The sequence below is a fragment of the Hydra viridissima genome, unplaced genomic scaffold, assembly GCF_058129835.1.
Source record: "Hydra viridissima isolate aposymbiotic clone 2 unplaced genomic scaffold, HvirCarnegie_v1 scaffold_7, whole genome shotgun sequence".
Lineage (NCBI taxonomy): Eukaryota > Metazoa > Cnidaria > Hydrozoa > Anthoathecata > Hydridae > Hydra > Hydra viridissima.
Genome location: NW_028324306.1, coordinates 11,634,177 through 11,645,659, shown reverse-complemented (window position 1 = coordinate 11,645,659; position 11,483 = coordinate 11,634,177). Strand labels below are relative to the sequence as shown.

The 11,483-nt window shown below is 29.5% G+C and overlaps 1 protein-coding gene across 1 annotated transcript; it reads right to left on the bottom strand.

Moving 5' to 3' along the window:
• Positions 1-4,456: 4,456 nt before the first annotated feature.
• LOC145184240 (uncharacterized) lies at positions 4,457-11,427 on the bottom strand. Its single transcript, XM_090094080.1, has 6 exons — positions 11,183-11,427; positions 10,952-11,002; positions 8,117-8,308; positions 6,262-6,544; positions 5,893-5,986; positions 4,457-5,761 (listed from the first exon to the last, which is right to left on the bottom strand). Exons 1-6 carry the CDS (start codon positions 11,378-11,380, stop codon positions 5,158-5,160), a joined length of 1,422 nt encoding a protein of 473 aa, XP_089950206.1. The 5' UTR covers positions 11,381-11,427; the 3' UTR covers positions 4,457-5,157.
• Positions 11,428-11,483: the final 56 nt, after the last annotated feature.

Below are 11,483 nucleotides of genomic sequence, written 5' to 3'. Positions count from 1 at the left end.
CTAATTATAAATCGAAAATGAAGTGTGAAAAGCGTGTTAAGTGAACTTAGTGCACTCGTTAATAAAAAGTTAATGTTTAAAATTTAAAAGAGGAAGAGATTTTAGCAGTTTTCAAACGAAACGGAGTAAACAAAAAGAACAGCGAAAAAACGAAACAGTCGAAGAGCATAAAGGACGTTAACGTTCCCAATGAGAATGAGCACCGTAAGAAACAGAGAGACCAAAGAACAACAAAACGAACGAATTCAAGGATAAAGAATTGCGACCTAAGAATTGCCACCATGAAAATATCACCCGACTAGAAAACGCACACGAGGACAAGTAAACAGTAAAACCTAAAAAATGAAGCATTCTAATTCGATCCGACAAAAGAATATAAAAAACACAAACTTGTCGTAATCGGAAAAATGGATCATCTAGCAATTTTGCAAAGCGAAAAAAATCAGTGGAGAAACACCAGGATTTTGTTGCATGAATGGAAAAATTCCTTTACCACCACTGGAAGCAGGATTTTCTATAACATGACCGGGGAAACTTAAAGCTTTCTTCAAATTATAAAAGCATGCAATACCTGCTTCAAATTCGTTTCTTTTGGTATCACTGTGATCAATACCAACATAAATGAAATCAATTATTTTTTGCAACCGAGAACAAATTTATCAGTACCCACGATAAATTCTTCTGCGAGGAGAGGACGGTTATTATTTCAAATTTATCAGTACCCACTATAAATTCTTCTGCGAGGAGAGGACGGGTATTCTGCGAGAAGAGGACAAGTATTCTGCGAGGAGAGGACGGGTATTTTATTTCAATGTGAAACAAATTCTACTTAAAACAAATGTAGAAACAAATGAGGAGGCAATGAAATATGAAACCCCATTCTCAACACTCGCCGTTTATTTTAACTCCTGGAAGATATGTATACAAAAATGAAGCGGAACGGTTGCTTTACAGAAAACTGAATTAAAAGAAACTACGCACGAAAGAATACATCCACCTCTACGACAGTTTACAGTATGTAAAACCTCAAGAACTTCTGGACAGGGTGAACTTTGAAAACAATCTAAAACTATCTTCTGGGACAAATACACATTTGTACATAAAAAATTAATTGTAGTCTTGTTTAGAACATTACAAGACTTGCAAAGGAGACTCTGAAGTGATAGAAGGAACTCTATCATACTCTTTGAAGATTTTCGTCAAACACTTTCGAGTCAACACCAGCAGACTAGATCAATCCATGCTTTAAAAAATCACAACTCTGGTCACACATAGAAGTACTGTGACTAATAAAAAGTATGAGAGTTGAACTTTCGAAAGACGAAACAACAGCATATCTTGTTCAAAAACATTTACAAACAGGCGAAGAGACATCAAATTAACTAGACAACTCATTAAACTCAAGGAGAAACTTTAAAATTTTGCAGCATCAATCTCTAAGACTCCTGTTTCTCTCACCGTCAACTATATGTATTTTTCTCTCGAGTAGACAACAACTTTTCATATGTACCCCGGATAACAAATAAAAAATCATATTTATAAACAAGTATTGTAAATAGTTAAAACAATTTTTAATAAAAATTCATTACTTCTTATACTTTAAAGTTTATCTTTTATTCCTACCACAATATCGCCAGCTAATACATTATAAAGAAACTTTTTTAGCTAATATTACCATCACCGATATAGTTTTAAGCATTTAATCACTTCTACAAACATTTGGAACAAAAAAGTGTTATTAAAAAAAAAAAATCATACCTGAGCAAATAAAAATAACTTCCTTTTTACATTCTTTGTTAAAGAGTAATAAAACCACAGCTACATGTAGAAATTTTTTAGCGTTTTTTACAATAAATCGATCACTTCAGGTGAAGTATATAATCCTGATTTCCAAATAAATTTATTTTGTGCATGAAAAGGTTTCTTAAAGCAGAAATGAGAGACGTAATTAACAATTGTAAAACATTCTAGCATAACCGCATAAACCACTAATAAAATGAAAGACGTTTTTAAGTAAATTACAACGTGCGTTAATGTCGGAAAATTTGGAAACAGTTTCACAAATGAGAAGTAAGAAAAACGAGATGGTTGAGCTATCATCTTGAACTCGCTTTTTTCCTACTTTTGGAGGAATTTTTCACATAATATGGAGATAATCATAATATGAAGATGTATATGGTCATAATCTTTTCTAAAAAAATAAGTTCTGGCTGACAACTCCTAATCCAGATAATTCGGCGTTCCTTAAAAAAATCTTAAATTCTTTCCGCAATGTTCCATCGATTTTTACTACGTCAACAATTGTTTAACAAAGTTTCTCCAGCAAAAACGTCTCAAAAGAAATCAGAGTTTTTACTTCAAGTTTTGTTTTAAATGGTATGGATTGTTTACTAACGCATTGACCCGGCGAGCGGTAATTTTTTTATCTTTGACTCAAAATGAGTAAGTTGGATCCAATCCACATAACATTTTTTCAGTCATCTATGGAGCATTTTTCGTGTTTCTAAGCCCCCCCCCCCCTATTTGGGTTGCGCACCTTTTGTTAGAAACTCCAACTATTTTTAGCTGTTTCGGGTTTAATTCACCTTTTTTTGGTTGATTTTCCAAATTGTGGCATTTCAATGTTTATTTACTTTTTCATTAGTTTGCCTTTTGCTATAAACTTTACTTTCAAATTAAAAAAATTACAAAAGCTAATGAAATATATTTGCTCTTAAAACTCAAAATTTGCTCAAAATTTCGCGTTTTTGGGGATCAGGCACACACAGATATATATATATATATATATATATATATATATATATATATATATATATATATATATATATATATATATATATATCGTGCATAATCAAATAAAACACGTGTTTCCAGTTTAATCCCATTACCTTTAGAAAGTTTTAGAGAAAAAAATTTAGAACCTGTTCTCAATCGTTTAAACCTGGAAGGTGGAGATATTTGGAATATGGATGAAACTGGTATTACCATAGTTCAAACTGCTATCATGATTTCCACCTCTCAATAGAAGCTTTACACGACTTCAAAGAAAATGATGTATCAGTTTTTTCATTTCCACTTTATTGCAGTCAAAAACTGCAGCCCCTAGATTGAAACGTATTTGGTCCTTTTAAAAAATGCACAAAAAGAGTCCCAGCAAGCACACAACGTTGAAATAATGTTGAAATAACGTTGATCGACGTTGATCAACGTTATTTCAACGTTGCTTCAACGTTGTGTGCTTGCTGGGGTTTGCAATGCATGGATAACAGTGCGTCCTGGTTCAACAATGACAATTTACAATATACCAAGCATCTTGATTAATTCCTTTCCGCTGGCATGTACCTCAAACAGTATCACAGCTGGGTTTAAAAAAACAGGCATTTTTCCACTAAATATTAACATTTTCAGTAAACATGATTTTCTGCCTGCATATACTACCAATAGACCAAATCCAGAATAAGGCCCTACTATGGAAACTTCAGTTTTAAGTGTAAATGTTACTCATATTGACTTAACAACATCAAAGAACGATAAGCCAGAAGTTAGTTGCTCTAAAGATTTAGAAACATAAGGCCATATAGTTGAGCTAACTGCAATTCTAACTCCCAAAGATTTAAGACCATTCAAAAGGCTGAAGTAAGAAAAAGAACTTTAATATAAGAGAGGCAAGAAAAAAGTAACACATCAATATTTTAGCAGATTCACTAAAAGAGTGCTTTAAAAAAAAAAAAGAAAAAAGAATAAAAAGTCAGATATGGAAGAGAGAAAAAAAGAAAAAATTAAATAAGTTTAAAATCAAGGTGAATAAAAAGCCAACACGTGAAAGAAGCGTATACCTAATGGAAAAAAGTCTGAATCATCAAATTACTTCGATGATGAGGAATGTTTCTGTTTGGATAGCGTTGGTACCTTTTAATAAAAGTAAACCTGAAAAATCTCGGTTCAGTGCATTAAGTCACCTTTGAGCTCATGAGCCCTGCCTAATTGGAAACACATTATTTTACATTTGTGACAACTGTAATTTTGTTGGATGAAAATTATCATCAGTTTCCAAAAGAAAAATGCAATTGAAAAAGATGCTTAATGTTGCAAAACTTGTCTCTTTTTATATGGTAAAATTAGCATACATTTTTTTCTTTTTTGAAGGCTCTTTTTGGGTCACCAGTTATTTTTTTTTTTTAATAACTTTCAACATTTGAACATGCTTGTCACATTCATATTCTTTGAACTGCAGTTTGATATTTTTAAAAAATTTCACCCAGAAATGCACAGAGCTCAAACACTAAAACTGTAGCCAACTAGCCCCAGTCTCCCCTATTTCACAATTTGAGAAGTCTTAGTATTAAGATATAAATGTATGAATTTACAGCTTGTACATGGTCTATTTATAAGTATCATGTTTCAAGTCTATATTTTTTACATTTGATATTTCAAACTACATCATCAAAAACAAATGTTTTAATTTCAATTGCAATCCTTATTTTCATTTACTGGACCATAAATTCAAAAATTCATAAATAGCCAACTGGTAAATATTAAAAGTACATACGATTTTTTTTACTACTTTAAATACAAAATTAAATCTAAATTTCGCGCCATTCGCAGTTTTACTAAAGTTAACACAATGCATTGCGTGGTTTTTAGAGAAAAGGTGAAATATTGTGAAAGACTATAAAATGAAATAAACCATTGAAAAAAGATTCGATAAGAATTACATATCATAGATAAAAAAAAAATTGACAGAAAAATTAAAACTAGTTAGTTTTAATTCGCTTGTTATAAAGGATAATCTCATAAATTTTTATACGTTTCCAATATTTCGCAAGAAACACTGTTGATGTAGACTCGTGTAAAGAAATAAGTATAAGAGCCTGTAGAAGTCCAAGATTTTGAGAATTCAAAATTTTACATTATTTTAAATGAAAAAAGAGTAGAAAATATGTTCATATGGTTTTCAAGAGATGAAAAAATGTTTTACACAACAGTTGAAAGTATAACTCATCAAAATTTCATACTTAAGTTAAAAGAAGATAAAACGCTTCAAGTAATAATTTAAAATTTTTTTATTAACAAAGTAAAATTTAGGTAAAATATAAATTATAGATTTTCCGTTAAATAAAGAGAGATTTTCTAACTCTTAAAAGAAATAACAACTATTTAATACAAACATTTTCTTAGGCTATTGGATGTTGATTTTTTTTGCGGTGTGGGGCTAATAATGTTGTTAATATCTCTTAGTGGAGCGGGGCTGCAATATGCAGAGCGAGTTATTAGAAAGCTAGCCGGGCTACATTTTGTATTGGAACTAGTGAATGTTGACGATGACTGAAGGCAATCAGAGATGTCGGCGTTTTCTTTAGGGAGCTTGGTAGTTTGATAGACAACATGCTGAGAGAGTATGCATGGAGACAATTGATGTAAACTATCATTACCAGAAAAATTTAAAAGATCTGAATTTCCAAATAACAAAGAACTATTTTCTGAAATAGCTAAATCATTTCCCACACAGGAAAGAATCGGCGAAGTCTTAGAAGGAGATTCTTCTGAAACAGAATCATCCTCTATTCTCTGATTATTTTGCGAACGTATTCGAGTCGAGCGAATGACAGGAGAGTCATCTGTTTCATTAAGAACAGTTAGCGAATGAATTCGAGTCGAACGATTGGTCTGAGAATAATCATTAGAAACATTTTCTTCAAACTCTGAAGAACTGTTGTATTCTTGGGAGGTAGCTTCTGTTGATGAGCAAGGCTGGGTAGTACTGAATAAATAAAGAAACAAGGTTTATCAAATAAGTTAGGTGTAAATCTAAGGCTAAACTCCTAGACTAAAAAGAACGAAAGACTAAAAAAACGAGCACATTTAATCAAAATAATGATTAATAACACCTACTGTTTAAAGCTCATATCAATCCACTTGTCATTACTTAGAGGTTTACAATTGTTCTTTTTGCGTCTCGGTAACGGATATGTTATTCTTTTGTGCTCTAAAAAACATATTTTTAAATCGGCAATTGCAAAAATGAACTAAAAAAAACTAGCTAAAAACAGAACTAATAAAAAAAAAAAAAATTCAAAACTGAACTATAAAAAAAAAAAAAAAAAAACTCTACAAATAATACGAAAAAAAAAAAAAATTAACACTCAACAAATTATATAAAAATTTTAGTTGATTCCTTTCGCTTGTGCAACTTAATCTTTCAATTAAATGTACTTGAAAAGAAAATATATATTTATTAAATAATGTTACGAGGTTACTTACTTTTGCGCTTTTTTACATTCCTTTGTTGTGGTGCCCTTGATTCACTTGTCTCATCTTCACTTGTCTCAGAGTTAACTTTGCTACTTATTTGGGAATTATTGCCTGTAGTTGTAGGCATACTTATGGAATCAGAAAAATTGTTTGTTGTGGTTAGAACATTAAATGATTGTGAAGATGTGGAGCTGGAGCTATGGTAGTCAATAATTTGTGATTGTCTAGTTCTTCTTGTACATGAGTTCCCAACATGGTGCCGTAATGTTATTCTAGAGGGGCGATAAAGAACCTAAAAAAATCAACTTTCTTTTATAAAGCAATCTGTATAATCTAAAAGCATTTTAATCTATAATAAAGATTAAAATCTTTTAAAAATATATGAAAAATAAAAGATATTTGATAAGTAAATAAGTTAAGTTTTTCAATACCATTAAAGATTTTTACAGAAAATCTCAAAAACAAAAGCTAACATTTTGTCAACAAAATTGTTATTAATGATTTATGTGTAAAACTCATTAACCATCAACAACAAAAAAAACTAAGTTTTACACATTAATCATCAACAACATTGTCAAAAAAATTTATGTATAAAACCCAGTTATTTTAAAACATACAAACTAAAAAAATGAGGTGTTTAGGTTTCATACTCCAGAAACCTTAATGGGAATAACTAGTGAATTGTTTGATATAAACAAACCTTATTGAGGTTGCTACATCATTCAAGATTAAACTCTCTCCAGGTGTAACAAAAGCAATTACAAACTGAGAAATAGTTTAACAAAAAAAAATCTTGCAAAATAAGCTTTAATGAACTGAAAAAGTGCTCAAACAGTTAGATCTTTCTTAGTTTAAAACTAATGCAATGCTTTATATTCTTTGAAAGGATGATGCTTGATTTGAATCTAAGCTTGAGAATTATGAAGTATCTGCTGTTTAAGTGGAAGATTGGAAATTCTTAGGTGAGTAGAGATCTTTTCTTAGTGAAAATTTCAGAGGTTCTCTTTTTTGCAATGAAGTGCAATGAAGCAAACTCTCTTGGATACTGTTATAAGAACTGGCAATTACTTAGGAGGTGCAAGTCCCTTTGACCTTGAGAAAGGGAGGAAGTTTGTTGCAAACACTCTGAGATAATTGGTTCTAAAAGAAACAGGCTATCATAAAAAGGAAATGCAACATTCTAAGGTATTACCAGTAATATGATATGTGATTGCCTAAACTTTAGTGATACTATTAGTTAGATTCAAAAAATATTTTGCTGACTTTTAAATTCCTTCTCTTTCTCAAAAAGAACTATCCCTTATATTGTATTAAAGGTTGTTTTTGTCTAGTAATTCCTATTAAAATCTTTGACATCTCTTTCAATGAAACACAAACATTTAATTTCATACTGTGTACAAGAATACATTTTTTGTGTGTTAAAACAAGGTTGTATAAACATTACTAAACTTATCAAGTAGTTTACCAAACCAATCTAATTTAAATATTATATTATGTAAAATTACATAAAACTATTCCAGTTCTTAAAGAAAATTTTCAAGAGTGGACCTTTAATGGGTCCCCTCATACAGAGTTCCTTTAAGATGGGTCTTCTGAAAGACCCACTCATGCTGAGTGTGATGCCAGCAGGCTTTAAAAAAGACGTATTAGTTTTTTTCCCTGTTATTTAAGATTTATATTTTATTGTATACTTTTCTTTTACTATTTTTTTTTTCTTTCATTTTTTAACTATTAAATTGACTTCTCAATGGTTTTAATTAAAAGCATCAGTTTTTTTGAAAATCCTATTGTAACTCTCAACTTAAATGTCAACAATCATTTTAGTAAATTAAAAACTAATATATGCAATAAAAACTACGCTTACTCTTGATTGAGCTCTGTCAGGTGAAGGATAAAAGGTTTCATCAGCATCATGGTTATCTTCATCAGTTGAAGTTTCTTCATTAAGCAAACCTAAAGCTACATCATAGTCATCTTCAGCAATAACAATATTTGATTGATTTTTGTCCTTTATTCTAAATGTTTGTTTAGGTGAACCTCCTGGAACAAGTGAAACCTAGATAAAGAAAACCTAAGACTAATCACAGGTGGTTTGAGTCATGCTTGATAATTAAACATTACCCGATATCTTACTTTTTTAAAATCATGAATACTAATGGATTTCCTCATTCAAAAAATATATAAAACCAAAATATTGGATTTTTACATTTTTTACACTGGTATTTCATTTAAATATCAAATAAACTTTGAGCAAAATAAAATACAAATACTCTTGTAGAAGGATGAACTTTGAGCATTTTTAGTTTATCTATCTTCAAAAGTATCAAACCCTTAATTGTTAGGAGCAGCATTGTAAAACTATTCACAAACTTTATAGGTGCATATTTTCTATTATACAAAGTAATGGTTGAAGGCTTGAAGCTATAGTTGTAGCTAAACACTGTTTTTCTAAGACACTTTTGGATCTTGTTGTATTAACTTCTTTACCATGTAATATGTCGATAACAAAGCTCATAATCAAAGCTTTTTTTTACATTATAATGCAAGATCAACCAATAAACCATGGGGAGTTGGATTAGTATTTCTTGCCCCTCAAACAACTTAATATAATTTGTAAAAGGGGTGAAAATAGAACTAGACAAATGAGTGTACAATTGCATGTATATTGAAATTTTATTTACCTTCATAGTGTAGTCTAACTGCAAAGCTAAAATCGGAATTAAAATCCCCTTGTAAACCTACAACCTATTTTCTATAGCTTGTACTAATCTTTTTAAGAGGTTCTTGGTTCTCACTGGAGTATTTTTTCCAAAAATACATTTTGTAGAAGATATTTAAGTCTTTACCTGCATTAGGTGAGTTTGTTTTTACATGTTCAGACTTTAGAAGCCTTAAAGTAACAAAAGCAGAATAACTCTTTGTCAATTGATTTATTAAAACAACTTTGCAAATTAATACAGTTAAATGTTTTATATTTCAATTAAACACCTTTTTATTGATGTGTAATAATCAGAATAAAAATTTTAGCAAAAAAATCATTTACAAAAACTAATTTTTAATAGTTTTAAAAGTGCTGCAATTAAAAAAATAAGAAGTTGTTCATGCATACTGAAAATACTTGTACAAAATGGGTTCAAAAAAAGAATTATCAATTAAAAAGTATTTGAAATTCTTACTTTAAGAAATGATTTACAAAATTTCCATTAAAACCAAAATTTTCTAAGGTTTTGTAAATTAATAGGCAATATAATACATCATATGATGAATTCTTTTACTTTATTATAACAGTAATCCATTTTTGGATTACTGTTGTACTTATATTAAAGTGAAAAATCTCTTAACTAAAAAAAATTACCAATCATATTGCATATATTAGTCTAGTGATATTGAGAATATATAGAAAATCCTTTATGTATACTGCTAATAATTGCTTTAATATTTAAAAAATTAAACTTACAAAATTCTTTTATCAAGACTTAAAAAATTAAAATTGTGAACTTCTTTTATTTGACTAAAAGCTTTATAAGGCATTATTTCAAGAAGTTAAAAAATGAATAAGGACATCAAAAATAAATTGTACAAATTTCATTCTTAATATCCTGATGCATATGTTAACTTCTTGAAAAGGGTTGACAACTTCTTGAAAAAGTATGACAACTTACAAATGAAACTATAATGGATTACACCAGTACTGGACCATCAAACACTCACCAGTAGCTTTTTTTTTATGAATTTTGGTCTTGGGAGTGTTTTGGTGATACATCCTTGGCTAACAACTGTGCTGAATATTTGCAATTGTTGTAATAGATCCCTTTCTCATCACAAGTGACAATTCCATTAAAAAATGACTCAGATTTTTGACTAAAAAGAAACATCAAGCAAGCCTCCAAATGCTTTTGTTTCTGTTTTTCATTTAGTGGAACCCACTTATACAACTTTTTCAGTTTAATAATTTGAGCTAAGTGATATAATATTGTCTTTTCGCTAACAACAAACTTCAACAAAAACTTCATTGGCTCTTTAAGATGAGTCAGACTTAACGATGACCTTTAGGTTCATCATTATTGACCTTTGATTCACAGTGACTGCACTATTAATTTGTGGTCAAAGTTATCTGAATGAAATTTGGTAAACCAATTTGATACTGTCTGATGCATAGTAACATTATAGCCAAATACACTATTAATGTCTCACATGATCTGCTATACCATAGTTTTATGTAAGAACTCATGCTTCTTAATAGCACAAATTCTGACCAATTCATTTTTAAAAAAAGATCTCTAATATCTTTTAAAATTTACAGAAAATTCTTTAAACAGACATGAAATAAAACTTTCTAACAAATAAACAAACAAACAAAAAATAGAACAACAAAATGTTAACCCAATCTCAAATAAGTTGCTAGAGTTGGCAACCTTCTTAGCTGCAAAAAATGTCATTACTTTAAATTTTTTTTTTAAATGAACTTTTAATGAACAAAGATAATATTCAATTTAGCATCAATTTAGTGCAAAGAATGTAAATTATCAAACACAACTACAAACCAAATTTCTTAATATAAAAATTATTACATTTAAAGTTAAAAAAAATATAATAAATAATTGGCTAAAATGATTAGAAAATGAATCTTGCATTAATTGGGAATAAACAAAACATTGCTTTAAATACCAAAAAAATTTAAATATTGACTCAAATTTACCTTTGTAATACATCGGAACCTTAGCTTGCACAGAGGGCATGTATTTGTACTCTTTAAAAACAAACGTATTTAAGAAAAAATTATAACAATAAAAATGTTGATTAATTTATTAGGGAAATTTTGAAAAGTAGCACTATCTCCATACAACTTTGAAATTAACTGTTGTAGAGAGAGCATTAATCGACTAATTTTTAGCTGGAGAACTGGTTTATGCATTTTTTAAATTTTTACCTTTGCCCATTCAAAGATGCATTCAAAGCAAAACCAATGATCACAGACACTTAGAACTCCACGGCATACAACTACATCCAAACATACCACACAGTCCTGTGCAGCCTGCCAAGAATTTGTATCATGCTTTTTATAAACTTTGTTATAGTTTTGTAATGCTTTTTGCTTGCATTTTCTAATAGCTCTATTGTAACTCATTTTTAACTTTTTAAAAACTATTAGAACTATAAAAAAAAAAAAAAAAAAAGATAAATACTATAAATCAAGCTAATGTTTATAGCATCTTAAAGATAAAAATTAA